The sequence below is a fragment of the Xenia sp. Carnegie-2017 genome, unplaced genomic scaffold (assembly GCF_021976095.1).
Source record: "Xenia sp. Carnegie-2017 unplaced genomic scaffold, XeniaSp_v1 HiC_scaffold_21, whole genome shotgun sequence".
In the NCBI taxonomy this organism is placed as follows: Eukaryota; Metazoa; Cnidaria; class Anthozoa; order Malacalcyonacea; family Xeniidae; genus Xenia; species Xenia sp. Carnegie-2017.
In genome coordinates, this window is record NW_025813484.1 from 6,879,087 (window position 1) to 6,906,584 (window position 27,498).

General features: G+C 35.6%; 2 protein-coding genes across 8 annotated transcripts; both read right to left on the minus strand.

Moving 5' to 3' along the window:
* Nucleotides 1-731: 731 nt before the first annotated feature.
* LOC124444412 (fibroblast growth factor receptor 4-like) lies at nucleotides 732-12,065 on the minus strand. Of its 4 annotated transcripts, none has more exons than XM_046995032.1 (16): nucleotides 11,920-12,065; nucleotides 9,885-10,088; nucleotides 6,930-7,214; nucleotides 6,764-6,790; nucleotides 6,190-6,447; nucleotides 5,133-5,486; nucleotides 3,881-4,212; nucleotides 3,425-3,596; nucleotides 3,213-3,323; nucleotides 2,627-2,811; nucleotides 2,419-2,541; nucleotides 2,274-2,344; nucleotides 2,109-2,149; nucleotides 1,931-2,027; nucleotides 1,742-1,847; nucleotides 732-1,650 (listed from the first exon to the last, which is right to left on the minus strand). In XM_046995032.1, exons 2-16 carry the CDS (start codon nucleotides 9,967-9,969, stop codon nucleotides 1,447-1,449), a joined length of 2,451 nt encoding a protein of 816 aa, XP_046850988.1. In that variant the 5' UTR covers nucleotides 9,970-10,088; nucleotides 11,920-12,065; the 3' UTR covers nucleotides 732-1,446. The 4 variants fall into 4 exon arrangements, with proteins under 4 accessions (XP_046850988.1, XP_046850985.1, XP_046850986.1 ...); XM_046995029.1 differs by having other exon boundaries at nucleotides 6,190-6,483; XM_046995030.1 differs by having other exon boundaries at nucleotides 6,190-6,483; nucleotides 9,885-10,084; nucleotides 11,920-12,061.
* Nucleotides 12,066-12,828: 763 nt separating this feature from the next.
* On the minus strand, nucleotides 12,829-25,011 carry LOC124444411 (fibroblast growth factor receptor 4-like). 4 transcript variants are annotated; one of them, XM_046995026.1, is made up of 18 exons: nucleotides 24,843-24,964; nucleotides 22,229-22,275; nucleotides 21,910-21,990; nucleotides 21,686-21,820; nucleotides 20,917-21,201; nucleotides 20,810-20,836; nucleotides 19,769-20,059; nucleotides 18,867-19,241; nucleotides 17,745-18,121; nucleotides 17,498-17,669; nucleotides 16,974-17,084; nucleotides 16,503-16,687; nucleotides 16,297-16,419; nucleotides 16,148-16,218; nucleotides 14,702-14,742; nucleotides 13,859-13,955; nucleotides 13,681-13,786; nucleotides 12,829-13,351 (listed from the first exon to the last, which is right to left on the minus strand). In XM_046995026.1, exons 4-18 carry the CDS (start codon nucleotides 21,750-21,752, stop codon nucleotides 13,118-13,120), a joined length of 2,562 nt encoding a protein of 853 aa, XP_046850982.1. In that variant the 5' UTR covers nucleotides 21,753-21,820; nucleotides 21,910-21,990; nucleotides 22,229-22,275; nucleotides 24,843-24,964; the 3' UTR covers nucleotides 12,829-13,117. The 4 variants fall into 4 exon arrangements, with proteins under 4 accessions (XP_046850982.1, XP_046850981.1, XP_046850983.1 ...); XM_046995025.1 differs by lacking the exon at nucleotides 22,229-22,275; XM_046995027.1 differs by lacking the exon at nucleotides 21,910-21,990.
* Nucleotides 25,012-27,498: the final 2,487 nt, after the last annotated feature.

A 27,498-nucleotide genomic window follows, 5' to 3' on the forward strand; every position in this document is an offset into this window, starting at 1 on the left:
AGTTATCTTTGATAATTGTAATGATCCATTCAAAAAGGGAGACTGGTTGTCCATTTCTAATACGGCATATTTATTTTAAGCTAGTTTCTTCATAAAAGATAATTAAATGATGACAGAGAAAGCGCCGGGGGGCAAAGTACAGGAGATAATAGTATATAAAATAATTGCTTTTAATGTGGCTGAGCAGGGGAGAGTGAAAAACGTGCAAGACCTTAGCACAAATTTACCCAATCATAAAGAAACAGCCCTCACGTAGTAAACTGGCACTGATACTGCGACACGCAGGAATTTTCCAAAATATGAGAGAAAATAGCATATAATGTAATTGCTGCTAATGTGGCCGAGCAGGGGAGAGTGAAAAACGTTCAATACCTTAGCACAATTTTTCCACCCAAAGAACTTTATTCAATTATCCTATGACCTACATATGATCGATCGTATCGTACGAAGTACGAAGTTTTTATTAGATCGGCAAGAAAACATTTCCAAACCTACGGGGCATTGTTTTACGAACTGAACATGAAGACAGTGTGGTGGAAGAGATTCATGAACTATTGGATTTCATCATTGAGGGAAAGAAGGGTAATTATAACCTCGCAATTAAATGGAAGTTTGGAATTATGTATGGAGAAGGTTAAGAAGGCAATGAAGTGGGAGCTTTTTGATTGGGAAAGGAAGATGGTTGAAACTACCAACTGTTTTGAACATGAAAAAAGACGCAATCACGCATATCAGTTGCATTACATCATGGTAAAACAACAAAACCAAGTCTTCGTTTTACAAAGAAAAAAGTTCGATTTTCTCAAAACAATAAACGATCAAAGCAATAATAGATCTAACATGTGAAGTGAATGTGTATTTCTAACTATGCATACATCGTTATGAAGGAGAATAAGCCTGCGATCATTTGGGCATTCTCGTCGCCACTGTAATAAGATATGGCCTCTAATGTATGTACATTCAACAAAACTCCATTCTTCGCTCCCAAGGATTTATGTTTTCCTTGTAATCGTCCCTTTGTCTTTATCAGTACACGTTGAACTACGTGTCTTCTGATCCACCCTTGAAATTAGCCAGGTATTTTCAACAAGTGTCTTTGAATTAAAGTTCCACTTCGTAGATATTAAACTTTACACTAAAGTTCCACTCGTATGAAGAAACCTTGTACCACGTTGACTAACTTTAGAGTTTGCTTCGTTCATATCCAAGTATATATAACCTCAATAAAAGTCAATATAATCCAAACAGGTTACTTTTCGTTATCAAAAAAACTGAACAAAACAAAAGTTACATTCGTTTCAAAGACTTTTGACGATGCAAACATCGAAGCTTTACGATGCTCGAAAATCATTCGAAATTGTCCAACACGTTTAAGTTTTGTCTACTCTTGTTCCAAATTGTAGTCGAAGCTGCATTGTCTCTTTTCTAGAGCTTTGAGGATGCCATTTAGCTGAGGACTGGTTTGTTCTGCACGTTTTGATGTACGTTTTCATGTGTTTGCAATAGTGCTTTTTCATCGAAATCGTGTTCAGTGTGCTCAAATACACTTGAGCAAGTAGACACGTCGCTTGGACTTGATGGCTCTACATGATGATTCTGTACATTGATTGGTTGCATTGGTGAGATTAGATCTCCCACGTCAACGTATTCCTGTTTGTAAATAAGATGTCAAAAGTTCATCATTTGTTGACCAAACGTGACAAGCATAAAAGAAGAACCTAAGTATAGAATTATGGTATACCTCGCTGGTCATTTTGGATAACATACTGTCCAATTGCTGCACGAGATCAGTGAATGTTGGACGAATGTAAGGTTCTTCATTCCAACATCGTAATAACATATTGTAACTACAGTTAAAATAATTTGATTAAAGAAATTTTCATATTTACTGCTCACATGATCTTGCATTATGTGGAAAGTAAAAACTTACAATTCTTCTGGGCAATTTACTGGCTGTTCCATTCTGAAGCCATTTTCCAAAAGTTCAAAAAGATTTTCTAGTGGAATGCCCGGATATGGAGTGCCACCTGAATGATGCAAAGTATTATTAATAACGTATATTAAGTCAACAAGTGGCTAAACTCTCGAAAACCATTTTAAAATATTACCAAAAGTTACGATTTCCCACACAACAACACCAAAAGACCATCTAATGAATATAGAATGAGAAAATGGTTTGTACAAAACCACAACGAGAAACATTGCATATGCAGGGGACTGAACAGATTTCAGGTAGCACGGACGCCAATCAGTTTTATGATAAAAGAACTTACACATCGCTTTGTGAAGTGTAAACCCGATCAAATAGTGCTTCCAAAGCCATCCATTTCACAGGAAGTCGGCCCTGTTGCAAAAATGTTTTCATATTCTTAAAAATTATTTATCAGGATTAATGGCACAATTTCACAGAATACATACGTCAGTGGTTTTGCGGTAATAGTCAATCTGATGAATGTCGCGCGCTAAACCAAAGTCCGCAATTTTCATTACTCTATCTTCACCAACTAAAATATTCCTGGCAGCAAGATCGCGATGAATACACTACAAAATTATTGGTGGTGTAAGGATAAATCATCACACCAATGCTTGTATAGCTGTACAGTGATATAGTTCAATCTAAAGCTACCTTCCTTCCTGACAAATATTCCATTCCACGAGCAATTTGATAACTGAAGGAGACGAAATCCCTAAAGCACAACTTTTCTTCTCCTTCTATTGGAATGGTCTCTCCGTTTCGGTCAGGTCTTCTTTCACGAAGATATTCTCGTAAATTGCCGAAAGGTGCGTATTCGACAACCACCAGTAGCGGTCCTGTGAATCAACGAACGATTATGAGAATTTATAGAAAGTAAATCAACGAAGAAGGAGTATCGAACGCTAAGAATCGTCCCACAAACATAAATTTAGGAGAAGGAAAGTTGTGTATAATCAGACTCACTAAGAAGACTCAGAGAAAAACCTTTTTTTGGCAAATTGTTTCTTGGGGAAATATAGGGTGTATGCTACTCATAAGTTAAAGTCTGATGAACGAAATCAATGTCAATATCTCAATGAAAGAACCAATAAAAAATCTTAATTCAAGATTGTACCACTCAGCATTTTAAGCACAGAACACTAACTAAACCAATAGTTTTAAAAGAACTGTTAATGAGACTAAACGACATGATGCATTTCGGCAGACTACAAGTCGGAACTATTAACTTATTACTCACCATTTTGTGTGCAACACCCAATAACATTATTAATATTCTTATGGCGACCAATAGATTTCATCACCTCTGCTTCTGAGATGAGATCCATTAACTCTGCCTCGGTAGCGTCGTCTAGGGTGAACATATTGACAAACATGAATATCCTGTCCTTTTAGTCAAATTTTGTTTTTTGAAATCCTTTGACACAAAGTCAAATTAAGTACAAAGCTAACCTTTCAAAGTCTTCACGGCAACAATAGTCTTTCCGAAGTTCTGTTTGCCAACACCGAAAGCCTCGGCTTTTAGCACCTTACCAAAAGCACCCTCGCCTATTACTTGCAAAAGATTCAAATTTTCTCGATTGATTTCCCATCTGGGGTCAAATTGCATCACCATTTCGCTGACCTACATGGATGAAACATTGTTTATAGTGCCCAATGCACTCATAATGATGGGCTGTTGTTTATTTTGCATCGATCTAAGAAGACTTGAACATGCAGCAATCATACAATAGTCAAGAGATATCATATATAAATAGATACAATAGTCATAGAAGTAGCTTTTGGCCTAAGCATATGTCTCATAGTGTTTCCTTTTAATTTAGAAGCATAGTTTATGCGTGTAAGCATGTAGCTAGTAGGTATTCTCAACATTCAGAGACTTTCAAAATCATCAGGGATGATACTTACGTCTGACAAACCCGAGTCAAGTCTTCGAAAACGCTGATTGTTCAACAGCGGATTCGTCGAGCTAGTCGACACAGATGATGAAGTAGAGCTCAACAGGTCTCTCTCCTTTCGTGGATAATTTCGAGGGTGATAGCCGGCAACGCTAAACACGCGTTTCTTGTGTTTCTTGCATTTGAATATTAGTAAGTAGGCAAAAATTGAGCCTATGACAAGAACGATGGCAGCCACGGATACAACAATGTAAAGGGAAATTCTTGAACTCTGAACTGATTCGTCCTTCTCAACTGGTTGTTGCTGGAGCATACTGATGGTGCTGGAAAAAGTCTGGTTTGCTGTAAAAAGAAATGTGTGTAAACAAATATTGTTGCGAACCTTGTTCTCGAAAATAGCTACAGTCAAACACAGTCTTTGTCAGAAAATCACGTGTCATATGTAGATCACGTGTCAATGATAACACCTTTTTTATGGAAATAATCGTGGAAGTGAGATTAAAATCCATTGCTCTTAAAATTTCAAATAAAGTAAAAATCTCTACTATGGCAGTTGCCCAGAACACGTGGAAAAGTTTTTTCGCTATTCGTAAAAATTATTGCAGTTTTTTCAGAGTTTTGTTGCTCCTTGTAAAAACAATGCGTTGATTGGTGTCAGAGTGTTACATATATATATATGTTATTTACCCGCTGGGAGGTTCGGATGGAAAAATATTTTCCCGAGGTCTGTAAAAAAGCCCGTGGCCGCAGGCTGAGAGATATTTTTGAGACCGAGGGGAGATATTTTTCCATCCGAGCAAATCTAAATGGCAAATAACGTATATATTTTTGCTGAAGTAAACAATGAAAACTTTGCTCTTCATTTTACTTGAGAAAACTTAAAATTCATCTAAAATAGATTATTGTAATCAAAAGATGGCTTATAATTTCCTTTCGGAGTAAAACAAAACCAAACAAAACAGAAAAAGTCTTCGCTCAAGTATTTAGCAAGAGGATTCCAGACAGCGTTCAGATATCGTAAAATCCCGCTGGCCGCTACAGCCACTGAGACTACAGGAAAAGCTAGGATTCCGCTCGCTGCTAAATTTTAAAAAAACAAAAGGATTTTATCCATATCGCTGTTAAATTCAGCTAGTAACTTGATTAACAGTCGAAATAAAGTTAATGAAACCATTCGACTAGACAATAAGCTCATGCAATGGTTGCGGAACTGCGTCAATGGTTTTATATGAGCGAAAAATAAAACATAAAAACGCACTCACCTGACATGGAGACTGGCGTCATAGGTCTTGGTATAACGTGGAGGTAGAATCTTGTTTTATCATAACCCCAGTTATTGCCAACGACACAATAATAGTACCTTTCGTCTTTTTTGGTTACGTTAATGAAGAGAATATGCACACCATGATATCGTTTATTTTTACCTTTCCATATAAATTCGTCTTTGCTCAAGTTGGGATCCAGGACACGTACAGTTGCATTTTCTCCTTCGACGACAGCCCACTGAAAGTGCGGCAGACTATCGCAAAAAGCTTTACAAGTTGCCTTCACGTTGTCACCTTCATATGCAGTGATGTTCTTCATTTGCGTAATTATAGGCTTTGTTATGAAGACTTCTGAAAAATTGATTTTAGCATGCTTTTTGTAAGCGATTTTTAAAAAAATAGGAAGAAAATTAAAGAAAGAATTGATATATATTAAAGCATTTGACATAGCAATTTTTTTGGTGAAAGTCTCTAGATACCGATGTTATATGCTTGGTAAATAAGTCAATTAATATTCGGAAAAGGATGTAAAAAAACAGGTCCATTTTACTACATAAATTAAAAAACGTGAAAAATGCTTTGGTGATGTTATCTGCAAGATTTAATTTCTATCAGTAACTTAGAAAGTAATTCAACCCAGAAATTTAGCATTCAAATAAACTCATGCGCCTTTATTTTGTATAATGGTCACTAAAGAAAGTGTGCTATCCTGCATGCTGCCCAAAGTACCCTCAAATTTTGCAATTTCAGGCTGTAATTATTCATAGAAGGACTGAGGAGAGTGAATTTCACTAAATTTCATCAACCACAATTCAAAAATTGAAGATGGCGTCCAAAGATCAACCAGCAATTTTAAAGATTTGAAAAGCAATTCGAGTTTGGGCGCATAGTTTTCTTGGGAACTTTTTTTATGGGTGTATGCTAAGAGGAAAAGTACAAAATTGTAAAAATTTTCCGTTTCTTAGATGTGTACACGAAACAAAACAATTTGGTTTCATGGCCACGGCCTATCTGAAAGGAAAAGCATAAAACGAACGTTTTTTTGAGTAACTACCTTTTGCAAGTACTGTGTATGTTGTTGAGATATTTCCCACTCTGTTCCATACAAAACAACGGTAAGATCCGTCGTGTTTTGGATTTACATCGTGAAATATCAATACTTGTGTATCGTTCGCTAGAGGGGTTTTTCCATCCGGCATGTACGACATAAGTTGACCGTTTTTGTACCATTTCACCTTTGGTGAAGGTCTTCCATTAGCTTCACAGTTCATTGAAAACCGTTTTCCAACAGGAAAGTACTTGTATTTCTTTTCTATCAATTTCGGAAATAGAAAAACGGGTGCAAAATCTATGAAAATTTAGAGAGAGCAATGAATGTCAACAAAAGAGAGGTATGTCGTTATGATAGCCACTCCAGATTCTGAATACTCGATATTATAGGATTGCCCTTCTTGCACACGAAATTTAAGCAATTTTACAACATTTTTAATCTCCAATCCTAAGAAAAACTGATTGTACAGTCAGGCTAAGTCACTAAGGCAACAGAAAATCATAAGACTCTCGGCAGCTTCCGCTTTTACAGTCTAAGTTGTTATTAAATAGTGGCAATGAATGTTTTTGGCACTTACCTCCAGTGATCTTGTCTACACGTGAGCCTCAAAAAAGATAAACATAATAAGAAAACAGGGAAGCACAAACTACAAGTCTTTGCCAGAACTTTTTCAAAAAGAAAACCAGAAAATACAAATCACAAGAAAGTTGAAGGTCAAGGATCGAAGGCATTTAAACACTTACCCACGACAACAACGTTTATTATTCTGCTCACTTCTCCCGCCTTGTTTCTTGCCCAGCAAACGTATTCACCAGCGTCAGTCCATGTGATCTTTTTTATTCTCAGATATCTATTCTTCTTGTAACGATATTTTTTGCTATTCGTTATGCGTTTCCCTTCTCGTGTGAACCAGTAGTCGTTGTCCTCAACACTGAGCACGTTACAGAGAATCTTTCCCTTGCGAGACTCGTTTTCAACTTCGACCTTTGTGATGTTCGTTGTGAACGATGGAAGTTTCTTACTATTGGCTAAAATTGTTTTGAAAAAGATCGTCATTTCCACTAATTTCAATAATTCCAATAATAATCAAAAAATTCAGTAATACAGAAGGAAAGACCGTCGTAAGATTAGCTGGATTGTAGAATTGTGTCGCAAAATTTAGTAATTCATATTAATTTGCTGGTGAATTTCTCATTATTTAGTATTACCAAGAAAAATACCATAGTACTTGGCCACTTTGTGCGATAAAACCAAACATACTAAAATTGGGAATTTGAACTACCAATAGAGCAGCTGTATATAAGTAGCCAAGGCTGATTTACATGCAGCTGCATTTTACGCTATATAGCGCAAAATGCTCGCACTATTATTGAATGACGCATGCGCCTCTGTGTGAAGGTCAGTAGTACTTGTGTGCTCTCGAGCAGCTCTAGAGCAACGCGACAAAGTTGAATTCATTCTACTTTTAAGTGCGTTGTTTGGCTCTCAAACTGCAGCCTTCAAAATCACTGCAATAATGCGGTGATTTTCTCATTAAAATCACTGATTTGATAGGAGTCCTATTCCTTCTTCTTCGACGAAGTAAATAAATAGAAATTACGGTGTTTTTTATGCTGCTGGAGAAGTAACTATCTTTTGTTGACATCAGCCATGTCTTTTTTCAACAAAAAGCGTAAAAAGCCTTCACAATTATGATCAACATGCGCCCGAGCATTTTTCTCACGCTGTTTATTTCTTCACACGACATAATTTTGGATAATAACCATACACCAACCATGATCACACCCTTTTGGCAATAATGGAACAACCAATCAATCAAGCAAAGGTTTAAAAAAACCCGGAAATTAAAGCAACCGGGCTGCTGGACAGATGCTCTTTTTATTATAAAGGATAAATAATAATTCTGTGTGTTTCAAATAATGATCTACTTATTTTTCAAATGCTACGACCCGCAAACGCCTATTTCTGAAACGAATCATACATCAAAGTGAGGAACGGAGGAGTACATGCTACCGTTACATCTGTTTTTTAGCATTTGAGATATCGTGTATGACATTGTCCATATGTTTGACAACTTCTATAGAGCGTCCTTAACTTCACAAACATGAGTCAAAGCAGGGCCAGATGTAGAAAACTGTCCTCACCGCCGACTCATTCGGAAATCATGACCACGCAAACTCCTAGCTTGGGGTCATTATAAAGTACTTAAAACAGCGCGCACGGATCAAAACACTTGATTTTTGATTAAATTTGTTTTTCTCACACCGTGCACAATTTCATTAGTTTTCGGCTCATTATTTCGAAATATGAACAAGAAAATGTAACTTGCTTGCCTTTTAAAAGTCGTACAAAGCTACATCCTGAGTTCATACTTCTTTCCGTTTGAGATAAATAAAAACAACTGCAGGGCATGAAGAAGAGTAATGCGAGAAACTTTTCACCTCGACAGCTTAATTCGTTCTGACATGACTGCAGCTTAAGCCAATATATTTATTGAACTTAAAAGATATTACTATAGCAATATTATAAAATCATTATTTCGCTCAATGACTCCTTTAATTTCAAAGAAGATGGGAAATTTCGTGCAGTCTTGAAAATCTCGTCCAGTAGTGTAGCAGTCCAAGGCTAGGTAAATAAATCATAGCAGCTCTTATTATATTCAAATCACAACAATGCCATTGGTTGTGAATTTCCAAAGAATATAATCTTGCCAATCAAATTGCTTATAAATGGTTTGGAAATGTAAATCAAAAATGAGCTATTGTAATGTATTATGCCTCACCCAAGATTCCCCCCTGCATGGTCTCGTTGAATATATAAAAAATAATGTTTACCCAAAGCCATAAGAAAGAACGAGATCTGAGTATTAATGAAATAATACATGATGTAGGCAGTTTATATAACCTATACAAATGTTGTAATATTTGCGGAAAACCTTCAGCTATAAAAACGAAGCCACTTCATTCGCAATAACAAAGACATTTAAGAAGTTCAAGTGTACACGTCTACACAATTTATAGCATGCGTATGCCGTATAACCTTCATTGTGGAAACAGACTAAAGAGTTTTCAGCTAGGTTTTTAACCTTTCTACATTCGAAACAATTAAGAAAACGCTGTAATGTAAAAACGTCGAAAAACACACCAATTATTCCACATTTTTAAATTTGTTTAACATTAACGAAGGGAGGCAACCATTTGATAGATAATGACATTCACTTTACACAATTGGTATTGCGGTACAGTGATTCCGGCCACAAGAATTTGGTATTTCCGTACATCAACGGTGCTCTATTATGAAACACGCTCAACAAATAACTGCAGTATACCAATCGCTGGAGTTACTCCCTCATTAATCGTTTGTTTGTGCTATCGGTTTGCAATAAACAAACTCCGGAGAGCGGCAATCACATCTGCATAGAAGAGCGTCCCCGCCACACTGCTAAATATTATTCATTAACCTCGAAATATAGATGACATTTGCGAAACGTGTCGACTTGACAGGCTGCGCAATTATTTTATGAAGATCTTGATTGAATTTTTCACCGAATTTTAGAACCTGTGATAAGCCTCTAAAGTGTTTGCCCCAAGATCAAGCAGAGATTTAAAATAGCAAATTCCTGTCAAAATGTGCTTGATAATTCATCCGTTTGATGGCAACTCTGCTGTCCACAGAAATAGGAACTCGCTTATACATACCTGAATTTATCACCATTGTCAGGGACACGAAAAACAAGAGATTAAAAAAAACTCGAGACTCGAACATTCTGCTACGAAGTTGCATTCGCCCAACGTACAAATCTCACAGCACGATTAAGTTATGAATATCACAGCTGTTTGATTGAAAGCAGCTATAGGATGCAGTCTACGCTTAATGTTCACAACAAGTCAGCACCAATCTGTCTAGGAAAAGTACAGGAACGTGATTAGATCGGATGTGACATTGATATTATTATGAACAGATTTCCTTTACATACGAACGCAATATGACATGTATACAGAACATGCACTGAAGTATAGCAACTAGCTATTATTAGCCTTTGATATGAGTATTCAGTGTCTGTTTTATTTCTTTATTGTATGTTAATTGTTCGAGCATTTACCGTTTGGCATTCTTGCCGTATCGCTGCACACATTCTCCCATGGAAGCCGAAGTGCAAATTTAAGAGATATGGAATGAACGCATTGTAATATACACGAAATAACTTATCTGCTATAGTATCATAATGAAAATGAAATCGTGCATGGTAGACAGCATTTAAATTGAATTTCATTCACGAATCACAACGATATATTTTCGTTTATCAAATTCTTCACTCTTATCATAACAGCTCAGCACGATTCTTCCGAATAACTTATTGAAAGACAACAGTAAATAACATTCTAACCGTATACAACCAATTTCAGTTTCAAAGAAGGATGTACCAAAAAGGATAAAAGCCACTTAGGATATAGTTTTCGGCTCTGGGCTAAAGATACCATTGTTCAAACGCAGTATCAAATGCAACATGTACACATAACTTTCACACGTCTTATCTTTATCAGTTATTCAGCGCGCGTCAATCAGGACTAAGAATAGCACATATACAATCATTTGCATTGGGAAAAAGACATAGTCCATAGTTCTTGTCGAAACACGCAAAGCTTTCAATTTCAAAATACAACTTGTTCAAGCGGTAGCATATATGTATTTAAACGGTGACAATTTAGCCAGCTGATACTTTCTTGTTATAAATGTACAGGAATATGGGAATTCGAAAAATCCTCCATCCGAGAAATCATGCTCGAGTGATAAGTTAAGTGACTGGATCGATCAGTGGTGATGATATTTCAATATTTTAGGCCATGAAAACATGTATTTAGTACAAAATTTAACAAAATAGTTCACTGTGCGCGATGAAAGGTATAATCAAACACAAGCAAAGAATGTTATTTCTATCCAACAGACTTAAGAACTTGTAAGTTGCCATGACGTACTCTCGTTAGCTATAGACGTACGTATCTTAGTTTGTTTATACGTGAAGTGCCTTATAAAGCATTGTTGTTGAGCCTCTTGTTGTCGGTTTTGAAATAGGAGCGAAAATATGTTGTAATTGATTTATTGACAATATCAATGCATTTTATCGTGCCATTAGGTTAAAGAGCATAACGCAAAAAAATTTGTTAGCGGCATTTCGACGTTTGGATAAAGCAGGAACGATCGTATCAACAGAAGATTTGCTACACAGAATCCTGTTAAAGAAGTTTCAAATAACGGAGAAATTGCTTGCCTAGCGACATGATTATATATAGCTATACGGCTTATTCTCAATATAGATACATATTACTAAATTCAATTTCAGAGTGCAATATCCTTTTCTATAATCCGGTATATATTATGAGCACCTAACACAACACATGCAAAATCTGTGGTACGACGTTAAAAAGACAATTAGATGTTCATGTTTACAAAAGAAAAGAATTTTGAACTACGACACGACAACAATTTACTTTTGCCCCCAAGTATTCATTGCAGTAGCTTTATACGATTACAGGATTTGGGTCGAAACATATAACTATGAACATACGCATGATACTGATATTGAAAAACCCAAAACCATGCCAGTACGCTCTTACATTTGTTAGGTTCGGAATGACTAAGTGATTTACTGATAGACTCTATGCTAAGCTTGGGTCGTACGCAGTAAGCCTAGCGTGGCGGCAATAAACATATATACACACGTCTTTCACATACCAAAACATCTTCAACTGAGCAATGATGTTCAAGTTCCTTCCTTTCGTCGAAACTTTTCAAACTTTCACATATACAAATCGTTTAGCAAGATCCGCTTCACATGCACTCTAAGGGATTAAAGTCTTTATGTGTGCGATCAAATAATGGCCAAATAAAATATGTAAAATTAACACGCTGCGGGATAGCTTCTGTGGTATTTGACATTCTTTATTAGTTTAATTGCTATATACTCATGACGTCAGAAAAACGATTAATTGCTTGCACTAATTTTGTGCATAGCATTTGTCAATGACAGGAATTTTTACTTCGAAATAACTTTGAAGTACAAAGTAACTATTACGGATGTTGCAAGTGATCCTGCCTGGACAACGTCGTGGCATATGACCGAAGTGGTTTGTTAACTACATGTAGTGCGAACGGGTCGTTTAGTTCATGATGTATCTTTCAACTGGAAACGTTGACGGCATGCAGTTTTAAAACTTATCACACACATTTGATATGTGAAATATTTTCACTGGTTTGAAAGCCGTTAACTTGAATACTTTCCCTATCGATGTCTCGATTCTAAATGACGCAAGTAATGAGTTTAAAAAACTCACAAAACTTGATAATAAAGAACAAAATATCTACTTATGAATTTAAGTCTGGTAAAATTTACCAGACTTCAAATGATATACAGATATTTTGTTCTCAGGAGTCTCTAGATCGTCAAATTTGAATGACGAATCTATGCAAGTCTTTAGCGTCTTATTTCAATGAGTAGCTGACACAGTCTCAGTAGATGTTACTCTGTGGTGACTGACGTAACTGTCGAAGAGGTGATAACTGGTACAATCCTTGTAGATGTGGTAACTGCTATGAAGTCAGCACCTCTAGCAGTAGCAGTTTCACCACATTTAACACTATACGTAGCTAGCTACACAATGTAATGAGAGAAAAAGCCTACAATTCTATGTTAGAAGCCATAAATCCTATTTACATCATTTCATCCAATTGTTTGCTGAAGGTTGGTTCTAAATGTTTACTAGTTCTTTGTTCACCAAAGATTAGTTGATATATACGCTAGTCCCTATCCTAAACCTAACCAACTAACCTTTGACGGTTGACGTCCATTTATACTTCAGGCAGCTCGGCTTCTCATTCTATCAATAGCTACTTAACAAATATGCTTTTTATCATAGTCTCTTTTAAGTAACATTCAACATTCTACGTCGGCTGCAACTGGAATGCTCAACGTAATCTCACAAATTTCTTCATATGACGTAGGATCAGAATTAGGATTTGTGTTTTGACTTTCATCTTCATCGAAAGCTTTTTCCATGTGTGAAAATACACTTGAGCAAGTGGATTCAACACTTGGACTTGATGGCTCTTGAAGCGGAGTTTCCTGTGGCTGCATTGGGCCAACGAGCTCTCCAATGTCAAGATATTGCTGTTGTTAAAGAAAATGCCCATTGTCAGTTGTTTCATAAATTAAAGTTATGACACGTTTGGTAAAAAAACGATTGACGATCACAGACCTCACGCTGTCAAAAACGGTTTGGTGCCAAAAATCAAATCTCTTGAAATGGAAGCCATCTTGGATTACAATTCCCCGATCCCGAAGTAATAGTATTGTCCGAATAGATTTTTAATTTTGGGTTGAAGAGATTACAAATTTTTGTAATCTAGCTAATATGACTTCGAGCTTTCCACCCGTAAAACTAATTCTGGATTTTTGGCTTCAAACCATTGCAACATTTTATGCTTAAGGAAACATACCTCGTCGGTCATTTTGGACAGCATATCGTCCAGTTCTTCAACGAGTTCAGTGAATGTTGGACGATCGTAAGGCTCTTCATTCCAACATTTCATCAGCAAGTCGTAACTGGAATGAAAAAAAATGTAGAACTTCAAGTATTTTACGTCGAACCGTTGATTATGGCGAGTGTCAACGTACAGTTCTTGTGGACAATTTACAGGCGGCTCCATTCTGTAGCCATTTTTCAAAAAATCAAAAAGTTGTTCGAGCGGTATGCTTGGATACGGAGTGCCACCTAAATATAAATTATTTTTGTAAAACAACGACTTAGTTGTGGTTAAAAACTTTAGTACTGCTCTGAATATCTTGAAATTGAGTAGTTCTTGAATACTTGAAATTGAGTAGTTCTTAAAGGGCATATGACTTAAAAATTTTACTACTTAAATTATAGTTTCATTTAACAGAACTTTGAAAATGACAGTGTACTTTCTAAAACAGTTTGTGCATACATCTTTTCATTCTCAAAATATTTAGGTTTTTGTGATGTTCTATCCATACAACTTTCTACGTCATTTTGCATAATGAGAATTTGAAGTAGCAGGTATATTTGCCGATATATTATCTCAACTGAGCAGAGTTCCCTTAATTGTGAAGAGTTAATGGTATAAGCAATTGCATTATAATTTCAACGAAAAGTTGACTTGAATATAAAAGATGTTTGAAACTTTGCAGGGACGCATTATGCAAAATGACGTAGAAAGTTGTATCGATCGGACATTACAAAAGCTTCAATATTTCGAGAATGAAAAGAGATATGCACAAACTGTTTTAAAAAAATACACTGTCATTTTCAAAGTTCTGTTAAATGAAACTATAATTTAAGTAGTAAATTTTTTAAGTCGTGTGCCCTTTAAAGAACAACACTCAGATGTGATTCACCTATGACAAATACGCTATTCAAAGCAAGATGCGTAAGTTATAAGGAAGTATAAAAAAATACACCAAAAAATTCATCAATGCACCAGTTGTTCAAAAACTTACCAAAAGTTAGCATTTCCCATATAACAATGCCAAAGGACCATCTAGTAGATATGAAAAGAGAAATCTATTCAATGATTGAAATGGCAACTTCGAGAAATGATGAATGACGAATTCGTATTCATTGAGAAATAAAAGATGTTTCTGTGTTTGCACAAAGCATATGCAAACCGAAGAGACCTTCTGGAAAACTCGAAAGCTGATCAGTGCATGTCTTGCACTTGCTGGAGGGTTCTCACAAACATCTATGAGCAGAAGCGTAAATAGAACGTTAATTGGGGGGGGGGTTGCATATTCATATATTCCGTTGTGTCCTACTGATTTCTTTTGAAAGTGAATTGAATTTCAAAAGAAATCAGTAGGGCACAACTGAATATATGAATAATACACCCCCCAATTAACGCTCTAGTTACGCCTCTGTCTACGAGGTTTGCATAAGCCAGTGCAAACACGAAAAACATTTTTTATTTTTTTTTTAAAAATAAAAGTAATGCAAAACAGACTGAATTCAAACGGGGGTTTTAATTTTCGTCTGACATGTTATCACGAGTGATTTGCAATATCTCTTTGATTGGTTGAGCTAAAGCCGGATTTCCACTTGCGAATATTTTCGCGCGAAGCGATAATTTCGAGTTTATGCATGCGCAAACGTTCAACACGTCACATATACACAGCAATGAAATTCGTATAAACTGTTCGCCACGACGAAAATTTGAGTTGGATTGATTTCTACTTTTTTGCTTCGAAAAAATTCGCTAGCCAATCAGATTTCAGTGTTTCTGATGTGTGATGTTTTTCAAGCATATTCAGTTTTCAAAATGGCGGACGTTGAGGAGTTAGTTGCTCGTGAAAGACTTTCAATACTATCCAACGACTCTACTCTACAGAAGACCGACTATTTTGACTAAAGAATTTCTTACACAAAATACAAAACAAATGATGCTCATGGAAATATATTCCTAGACGTAAATACTAAGCTCTCTTAACGAGCAGACGAAATTCTCATTTTAAGTGCCGGTTCAATTTATAAACGAGTCAAACGACGTATGAAAAACCCTCTTTTAAACTTTCTTGGGAGTTCTGGCTATCACTCCAGCAATAGCAATCATAACATGCTATTTCAAAGCAGTAGCAGTTATATAGCCAGTGTTTGATTCAGCCATTTTGTATTAACATGTTTTGTATTTGGCGGCTTTATTATTACTAGTGGAAATGATATTCCCATTCGCACGAAATTTTTTGCTTCGAATTTATCGCTTCGCGCGAAAAAATTCGCAAGTGGAAGTCCGGCTTAAGTTCGGTCTTCATGCAAACACGGCTATGGACCAATCACCGAACGCGTTTTAGCTATTGTGTTTATTTTATAATTATCAATCAAAACAAATACTATATCTTATATAAATAAATTTTCAGGTATTGATATGAGCAGTTTTTAGGAAAAGAACTTACACATCGCTTTGCGTTGTGTAAACGCGCTCAAATAATGCTTCCAAGGCCATCCACTTGACTGGAAGTCGACCCTGTTTTAAAAAAGTGTTTGTAATGTGAAAACAATGTACCAAGATCAATCGAAATACATTTTTCACAAGATTACATACGTCTGTGGTCTTGCGATAGTAGTCAATCTGGTGAATATCCCTTGCTAAACCAAAGTCTGCAATTTTCATTACTCTATCTTCACTAACTAATATATTTCTGGCAGCAAGATCTCGATGAATACACTATAAAATTATTGCTGGTGTAAGGATAAATCATCACACCAATGCTTGTACCTATGCAGTGATACAGTTCAATCTAAAGCTACCTTTCTTCCTGACAAGTATTCCATTCCACGAGCAATTTGATAACTGAAGGAGATGAAATCCCTCAAACACAACTTTTCTTCTCCTTCTATTGGAATGGTGTTTCCGTTTCGGTCAGGTCTTCTTTCACGAAGATATTGTCGTAAGTTACCGAACGCTGCGAATTCAACGACTATCAATGGCGGTCCTGTAAATCAACGAGTTAGATGGCTTATTGCTAAATGACGATGTACTGCTTTGAAGTTACAGTTAACGTTTTATATACATTCAAGCACTCGTTAACTTTAGGTACTCCATAATTTTTATAAGATTTTTAATAGTTTGCTCGGCTGCTAAAACTTTACTTATGATAGATTCGTGTCGTCAGATCAAATGATGGCTTGTTTTTATATTGTATGATCTCACTAAATTTCTTTAGAAAGTTAAATTCAGACCAATTCAAAAAATCTTGTTGCAAATTTGTACCAACTCACCATTTTGAGTGCAACATCCAATCAAGTTTATGATATTTTTATGACGACCAATACACTTCATCACTTCCGCTTCAGAGATGAGATCCATCAACTCCCTCTCGGTAGCGTCATCTAATGGATACAAATTACAATTACATCCATCAATTTTGAAGATATAAGTATAACTACGTCGCAATAACTGTATATTCTATGACTCTTCCCATCATGACCTAACATTTGCCATGATATTTAAGCAATGGAGAGGAATGTCGAAATGTTGAAAACAAAAGATTAACAAAAAATTGGACTTTACCAATGGTTGTACGAAATTTAAGTGAAGCGTGAGAAATTAGTTTATTAGCATGAAAGGTGTTATTTGTTGTTGTTAGATATGTTGGAAAGGACCATCTAAAGAAAGTCCGAAATGCAACAGAGCAACTGTTGGAAGAGCTGCCCTCTCACCAGAATAGATTGTTGTTTTCTTGGTCGAGCTACAAGCTACACCAAAGTCGTTTGTATCGTTGATAATGTCTTTAAAGTCAAACCTTTTAACGTCTTCACGGCTACGATAGTCTTTCCCGAGTTCTGTTTCACCACATCAAACGCCTCGGCTTTAAGCACTTTACCAAAAGCACCTTCGCCTATCGCGTGCAAAAGATTCAAATTTTCTCGATCAATTTCCCACTCTGGATCAAGATGTATCGTCATTTCACTGATCTATTCAAAGGATAAAAAGTAGTGGTATTTTTGTGTTCAACTTTGGAAAAGTGTTTCGTTTATTGTGATACTCACGTGCGATAAATTCGAGTCTAGTCTTACATGGCGCGAACTCTTCAACAGCGGATTCGTCGAGCGATTCGAAATAGATGATGATGTAGAACTCAACATCTGTCTGCCATTCGCAGGATTGATTGGTACGCGATACGCCGCAAAGCCCTGCCTGTGTTTCCTGTGTTTTTTGCACTTGTATATTAAGAAATACAAAAACACTGATCCAACGAAAATTGCAGCAACAACACTGCATATTAAAATGATCAGTGACTTAAGTGATTTCGAAGACGATCTCTGGATCGATTCCTTGGTGTTCACTGATTCTTTCATTTCCAGTAGCCTACCACTGGTGCTGAACGACAGAAATTTTGACGAGGTTAAAGGCGTTGTGAAAATATCTGCAAATAAGCATTATTAATTTTACAAAAAGTGCAAATTTAAACCATGATTACAATAACATTTCACGTAGTACAAAACTGGCTTCGTAAGTCTTTCGATTTTTTAATTGTGCAGACTTAATCTTATTTTTTGATTTCCTGCGGTCTGATTGGCTGCGACAGCGAACGGCTACTTTTGATATCTTGATGGTGCTCCAAAAGTGTTGTTTTTTAAGCGATTTTGTTTACTATATAAATTGCAAATTTTTAAACTTTATTCAAAAGCTGCGTAAGTTTATTAAGGAGAAAGAAAATTTTTTTCAGATGGTAGTTACCATAGCGAGAGTGAATTTTATCATCTAGACGAAGTGAACTTTGTAAAAAAACAATCCAATTTTAGTCTCTACATCAAGCCACATCGGTGACTTTGCAAAGCGAATTTCTTATAAAAATAGAAAATAAATGTTATTTTTCCGTACGGTAAATAATACATAGATGCATTACTGGAGATAAATTTTTCTTAACGTTCAAAAAATCTCTTATAAGAGAATAATATACGATTTGAACTGTAAAATCATTAAAATAAAATATTGTTTCGAAGATTACAAAATTCTTTGTCGTAAGAAAAACACCTTTTTTGAGTTAACGCTATCCACGCTTCGTGCAACCGGCCCCAGATTTGAAAAATAATAACACCGAACTATCTGAACTATAATAATAACACTGAACTGTCCAAAATGTAACACGTACAGAAAAATGCACCAACCTGTTGTGGGTAACGTGGTCACTGGCTTTGGTAAAACATGCAGATAGAAAAATATTGATTCTGTGTAACTCTCTCCAAATCCATCAAGTGCTATCTCACAGTAATAATATTTTTCGTCTTCCTTAGTCACGTTATTAATTCTGAAGTTAATACCCATATATCGAGGGGTATCGCCATACCATGTGTATTCGTCATCGTCCAAATCTGGACTATAAAAAGTCTTCCGTTGCTTATTTTCACCTTTGCCGACATAAATATACCATTCAAACCATGGAGCGTAGTCACACATAGCCTTACAAGTGTTGGTCGCGTTGTCACCTTCGTACACAGTTATGTTCTCCAAAGGTAGAGGAATTGGCGTCGTTATCATCATTTCTTAAAAACATAAATTTATACAACATGAACATTGAAGGCTGGCTTAATGAACTAAATAAATAACTAAAAGGCTACCATATAATGTCTGAACTTGCATGAAGCGCAATTTTACCACGAAACACACGTGTCTGGGGGTCAAATCCCGCAATCTAGCTTATCGTTGTAAATCAACTGTATTTGGGATGTGGGGAAAAAAAGATTATGGCTGGTTTAATTGCAGGCTTTGAATGTAAGGCGGGAGGTAGCATTCCAGTTATATTCAGTTCAATGGGTTGGCTACGCCACTGGATACAACACGCCGACACTTTTAAAGCTAATACCCAGGGCATCTGAATTTATAGCGAAAAGGCTATATGCTCTGTTTTGAATGAGTGACAAACACAAGGAAACCCCATTACGTTTACTTGGTGCCATTGCCAGAAGATGATTGTCTTTTGGCAATTACTATGTTATGTTATGTGAACATGATGTTTGGTATTGTAAAGGCAAAAAATTTAAATATGATATTACAAAGAGTTTTCTATTACGTTGCAATCGCACTTCGTTCGTATTCGAAATATTTCCAGCTCTGTTCCACACGAAACACTTGTAAAATCCTTGATCTTTCATCTTTAAGTCTTTAAATTTTAACACCATTGTATGTTCTGTCAATGGGTCACCGTCTGCCGTGTATCTCATAAGTTGGTCGTCTTTATACCATTTTATCTTGGGGGGTGGCCTTCCGTAAGCATCACAGGTTATTTTAATGCTATGTCCAGTATATGCAAAAAAGAAATTGCTCGAAATCTCCCATGCATCTCGAAAGACAGGTGCAACATCTGTAAAGAAACCGAGAAGTGTTTGGCATAAAAATCAAATATTAGGTTTTTGTAATCGAACGTTCTTTTAAATTATTGTAAAATTATAAAATAGGCTTTTAAAAACACGGGCGCTGATGAACCGATTGATCGAATTGCTTAATAAACCTTTGTTTCTATAACTCTATATAGAAACACAAGAATTTCAGTCTCACAAGTTGCGTGGTTGGCGCATACAGAAAATAGAAACATTTTACTTGTTCTTTAGCAACTCAAAATAGTATGGATACGCTCGTACTTCGTGCTATTATTGTGTTCTATTTCTTAAATAAAATAAATTAATATTGATTGCAAGAGTACAAAAATTATCATGTAACCAGTGATAAACCCAATACAGTGCTGCTTTAGTATGAATCACTCTTAAATTTAATGTTGGATAAACATTGTTTTCTGTTTTCTGTTAGCAATATACTTGTGTGTAACAATGAATAAACTTATGTTTAGCCGCTCAAACTGACACATTTATTGAAGGTTCTTCAATCATGAAATGATTAAACAATTGTTCAAAACTTATAAATATAGAAGGCCACGAGGCTGCTCTAACATGGCGAGAAATTCATCATAACTCGCAAATTCCGTTATTTAGCGCAAGAAATTATTTCATTTATAATAAATAACCCATGCTTTCATATAATGCCTAAAGATCGCCATATAATATTTCGATATTTGTATCAAAAGCCTTGAAAAGAAGTCTGAAAGGACAATACTCACCCCCTTTTGTTTTGCTCAACACTGGATCTGAATAAATTAAATGAAAAAGACATACAGCATTATACAAAAATTAGTAAAGTTATCCATAGCAGGAGTAAAGCTCTCACCGAAAATTGATACTGTAATCTTTCTGCTCACCGTTCCAGCTGCGTTTTTAGCATAACAAACGTACTCACCAGCATCTGTCCATTGGACCTTTTTTAATCTGAGCGCTCTGTTTTTTTCATACCTATACTGTTTACTCTTCTTAATGCGATGGCCATTACGCGTAAACCAGTACTCATTTTCTACTTCACTCAGCACTTTACAAAATATATCAGCTCTTCGAGCGTTGATCTCCAACTTGAAACTAGTAACATTTGTTTTGAATGAAGGAGGCGCAATGCCATCAGCTGTAAAACGTTAGAAATGTTTACTAAAAAAGTATGCATGCGACGACATGCAGTCATTTCCTAGCATGCCTAAATTATAATGAAGTAATTGTTATATAGATATAGTTCCTTAATTTCCACCTTGCCAACAGAAAATTTTGTACAATCGAGGAATATGTGCGCTCCGTACATGGCTTTCCACTATTTTGAGAAGCAACCTTTATTTGGATACAAGTCAGTCGCATTTTTGTTTTAAAGATAGCACAATTTACCATTGTTTTTAATACAATGCGCGTTTGATTGTTGGCTTGTATAGTGGCATTCCTTTTGACAGTGATAAACACATTAGGAAATGGAGGAAAAACACGCACATCGCAGTTATATAAAGGGGATAAAAGTATGTGGCTAAAAAGTTCACCTATCACCTCCACACCCCGGAACGTGCTATAGTGCGCTTGCACGATACACTAGATCTGCCGTTAACACAACTGTTGGTTTTGCATACCTGAGTTGATCGTCGTTTGTACAACGAACACAAGAGCAAGAGTCAAATGAACTACCAAAGAGATCATTCTGCTAGGATGCTGTACTCAATGACCATAAGAATTTTGCATTGAATTACAAGCCACGACTATCCCTTCTATATAAAGTAAGCACATTTTGAGTACATTGAATATGACCTGGAGATTTTTTTGAAACAATTTCTCATTCTAAATAAGTATGACCTACCAAAAATATGAAACAAACTCTATCAACAAATATTATCCCACATGAGGTAAGGGCATAACCAATATCATTGCCAACTGCCATCTACGGGTGTGATTTTTGAATATTAACATATGCATATACTCGTTACTGCACTGTATATTGATCATCGACTTTACATGCATAAACATTAGTGGTATTGTCTTTTTTAGTTTTTACCATCTAATTTGGCTACTGATTTACTTTGCAATAATCAATATAAGTCAACAAAATAGAATCATTACAAGACTATCTCATGCAGCTCAAAATATCAGAACTCAAAATATTGTTTTTGGTTACTTACATAAAAATGGCGCAGTTAAAGATAGCAATCCTGCACTATTTTTACACCTGTTAGAACGAAACTGGCTCAAAACACAGTTACAATATAGATGACGTAAAATGTAAGAGGGGGAACTGACTATTTACGAAAATAGACAAACAGTGTTTAACATGGATCTTTTGGCATCATGTTCCAGGTTATGATTTATAACAAGAGCTAAAACCATAAAGTTGAATAATTGCAACCAAACTAATAACTCTCAATCGAAATCAACTTTTTAGCTGAACAAATTTTTTCAAACAATCAAACACAAAAGTTCTAGAAACAGAAATCAAGAAACCAACCTAGGGACATCCTGGGTGACAGTGCAAATACAATAGAAAACAACAAGGCGTATAATGAAATATTCCAAAAAATGTGTGTACATAGAAAGGTGCAGCCAAATTATGAACTTGGAAAAAACAAAGACTCTTGGCAAGTATTGTCTTTTCAGCTGGGAGACATTAATACATGTATCAACAAGAAATATATAAATAAACATGACCGTTATGAAATATGCAACTTAAAGTGAACTAATTTTACCAAAATTACAAAGTATCTTTTTCCTATACTGGCGCGGTAACTCATTTTCAAAATACATTAAATAAATTATCGTGTTCCCTAAAATCTATGTAGTGCCTCATCATATTATCTATTGTGTGTTGGTGAATGCTGAAATGAAAGACGTTTGCTATACAACGCATGTCAACTAATTAATATATACGGTCATGATGGATCTTAAAAAAAACCTTTGTCTTTATCGGTAAATTCAAACTGGTGTTTTTATGTAAGAAATCATATCCAATAAAATTTTTGGAGCTTTGCCATTGAAAAGGAAAAATATCACAACACGGTACATTTTTTCTTGCATGTTCGGTCATCTATTTGTTTTAACAATATAAAATTGACTTATAGTTATATAGTCGTTAGCAATCCAACTTTAATCTTCAAGATTAATTAATTCTGCTATGTGATAATAATCATAATAAATAACAACATTTAATATTGATACAGGAGGGCTATTCAGCAATAAATAATGATTATAAAAAGTGAAAAGGGTCCTGTGCTAAAAAACTGATTTATGAGGTTACACTCAAGCCTAGAAACTTTAAACTTTCATACATAACTCACAATCGACAATTCATCGAACTATGAAATCAGAAAGGATGATGCGGTTAGGCGATTCACTGTACTTATTTATATATTAATATATTTCATTGTAGTCTGCCGCTTTTCACTACCTACTGCACATTGAAGACACGATTATAACGCCTAGGACCTAGTGGAGCGGTTAAATTGACGAGAAGTGCATATGAGTCGAAACTAAACAAATAATATCAAGGTTTTGATGTGTGTAAGAAAAAGATTACCATGCTGATTAATTATTCAGTGTTCTTGTTACCATAATGTGTAGCAACTTGCGTAAGAGACTAGCATAAATTACATGCTCTTTTGAATTTCGGAGCTTTGGTTTAACCACCAAATATAGCCGCCATTATCATTACCACGAAGCCAGATGAAGCAAACAAGGAAAAGAAGCAACAAAACTGGAAAAAATGACTATTGAGATCATGATTTTGCAAGCATTGAAATGAACTAAAAAACTGGTGTTCCACAGAACAGCAGATAAACGGTTGTAAATTTAACAACAATGAACGCGAATTAAAATCTAACAATATTCAAGTAGTTTCGAGACAATATGGAATACAACCGTTAAAGCTGCGCAAGAAGGCCCTCGGATGTACACAACAAAATAAAATGCTAGGTCACAAATAAATTGTGTTGCACATTTAAATCTCGTTACATACGCATGGCACCTCAATCAACAATCCTAGCAACCTCTCCGAGAGCATTTCATCAAATAAATGACTCAATATCAACAAATTTACATATTCACCAATTATTAAATAACAATCACATACAAACACACACCTTACAGATAAAATTACACAGTAATTTAGACAGACACACGGTTATTACCAGGTTATGGAGGAAGAGTCGAAGAAAAACGACTTAAGGTGTGTATATCGTCAGACAAAACCAAATCAGCAAAACACAAATTCAATAAATTCGCAATCTTGAAGCATAAACCATCGACTAATAACTCAAGTAAGGAGAGAAGAACAATCATAAATGTCTAAGGCAATAAAGGCTTTTGTAATGACCACAGTGCTTAGCGTATTCATGTCGTGCTGAATAAACATCAAGACTTCTCATGGGATAAGAACAAGATCGCTTTATGCAGTTTGATTTCCGCTTTAAAATACAGCTCAAACGATTCTACTGGTATCACTTTTATTTCAACAAGTGATTTTCTTGGGAAACGTGGCGTTCATGTTTTCATTTTTTTCAGTCATTAACACGAATCAATCACGAAAGCATGTTATAGGAGCTGTTATAAAAACACGTCAAACGACCGTTACTGCATGTTTTGGCAATTAACGAGTTCATAGTTGATTGGTACGCGACAAACTCGCCGTGGATGAAATTTTTGCGCAACATAACCCGTTGCAAAAGTTCGCTACACTAAAAACGATAGCAGAGTAAGCCTAGAAATATACACTATCCACTTTTTCAAAACACTCTTTCTACTTACCACACACAATGACTTTGACCAATTAACACTATTGCCACCGTTCTAAACAGTTCAGGAAAGACAACTTTTCATCGGACTCAACGTACAGTCACAGACAGAACGAATATCATCTGAATGGTTATACTTCGAAGAGGCCTGTTTTGATACTCAGGAAATGATTAAGCTGTACATCATGAAGCCACTTGTAGCAGAGAAGTGACAGGTCTATTATCGTGCAAATGTGTCCTTTTATCAACTCAAGTACCTTGGCAATATTGTGTTTATTTCTCCGCCATGCATGTGATAATGCAACAAAATTAGAAAATATTTGCACTCAAAGGACGAAGAGTCAATGTCAACCACCATCGCTGACTTTTAGATGCAAATATGGTTGCTTGTGCGGGAAAATGTGTATATTTGCAACATTTGCAACTCGACGTACAGTGATCATTTTTCTAATGCTTACAGAAGTGTGCCCGTCTAGGTCAATGTATGAATTGAATTGAAAAAACCGGACGGAAAATAATTGTACAAAAATTGAAAAGAAGGGGAAGTCAATTGATGACTTAATCAAGAGAATACAACTTTACAGAAGCTTTTTACACAATTTCATTATAGAACAAATGTATGAAGTAAACTCACATACCATTGTTTGCATGTAAACAACATAACATTGTTATGCAAACAAATCTGCTAAAATTTTGAAACCCTCTGACGCTCAAGCAGCAGTGAACAAAGACAACGACATCTTAATAATAATCCATTTTTATGCGATTTACAAGAAATACTGTTGGACCCAGAATGCAAATAAATCTTATTAATATTTTAAAACCCTCAAATATATCATATGAATATAAGTAGAAACATAAAGCAAAATAAATCAAAGAATAAATGAGTGACTACGTTGAAATTGTTAACTGCACACTGCTTTTGTCACGTAATAATAACTGCACACTGCTTTTGTCACGTAACAATATTTCTTCGATGCTCAGTAGCTACATGAAGAAGGAATACCATGAACAAAAGCAACATAAAACACTTCCCTACACGTAATATAAAATCCGGTGACTTAATTGGAAGATCAGGCTGCTTATAAATGTCCACAATTATTGCCCAACAAGCTCAAGGACGTCATTTAAAGCGCTTGTTAGACGAAAAGACGAACAGATTCGAAATCAATACTAAAATGCACCGATTTTCCAGGCATAGTAATGATTTCAAAAATCGACAATTCTCTTGCAGAAACACTTTTTGAAAACATACTGATTTTCTATAATTTTATATCATAGTAATCTACATTTTCAAATCAAGGACAACCTCATGTGCTCCTAAGTATCCTTATCGATCCCACTCGACGCCCACCTTGTATTTACATACCAAATTTCACCACTGTTACCTTGGTTTGGATAAATTTTTTTTGTAATTCTTTGAACGTGTGGCTTGCATCATCCTGGCCGAGCCATAAATTTGAGCTATAAATTGCATTAGCTGCTTACGAAATTAATGTGTGACAAAAGCGAACCAATACTATCATAAAAACAGAAGTATTTTTTGCGATCAAAATAAAACAAATTCCGAAGAGGGACATCTTGTTTTCCCCTCTTCGGAATTTGTTTTATTTTGTATTACTTGAAATTGTCTGCTTGTCCTGGTTTTTGCGAACAAGAGTTGCTGCTTAAGACCAATGAATGTGATAAAATTGACTCCGAAATGACTACCGGCTACCGCTAAGGTTGTCGAAACGTAAGTCAACACCAACAGTCCTTTTTCAGAACTCTACTATCCCGGACGATCTGCAACTATAAACATGCAATTGCAGTATAATGTGATTCCATCTTTACTCAAACCGACGTGGGAAAGATCTGCTATCGTAAAAAGAAAAATAATTGATACAGTTGAAGAAAAAAGAAAGGATAGCAGTGAATGTATCACATACAAAAGGGCTACATTTGTATGAAAAAATATTCAAAACAAGATGAAATATTTACCAAACAGTGGTACAATTAATTGCGAATTTTTTGGCTGAAAGTTAGCTAGCTTCTGTTTGTGCAAGCCGACTAAAAACCAGTAAATCAGAATCATATTTCATTTCAGTGTTTTTAACTTGTCTAATATATGAAATATCTGAGTCGAAAACGTGGAAAGAAAATTTTACAACTGATGGAGAAGTACGCTCAAAATTTGTAATGAAAACGAACTCTACGCCATGTTTAAGGATATCACAATCACATGCATCGAATATCTTCATTCGTTAGTTTCCATACAGAGTTATAAAAAGATTTTGTGTACTCTACAACATTATGTAGCATTAAAAGCAAAGAATTTCAAGAACTATTCGAATAAGTAAGGACATAATTATGATTTTAAATGCTTTGTGCTTTTGATTAATGGTTGACTTCCCTTTGATCCACCTTTTGTATGATGATATCTGACAATTGCCCACATGCTTAGCAACTGGATAATAGACTCCTTTGCTAATGACGAAGATGATGGTGGATCTTTCCCCCTACAATACCGCAGTCTTTTCCATCTTAGTTGAAAGACTTTGGCATGAGACTTTGTTTAAGACCGATCCACCGAAAGACCGAACCAACGAAATATAGAACAACCGAAAGACCTAAAGACGGAACCATCGTAAAAACCGAAAGTCATTAGAGTTGGTTTTTATAAGCGCTCG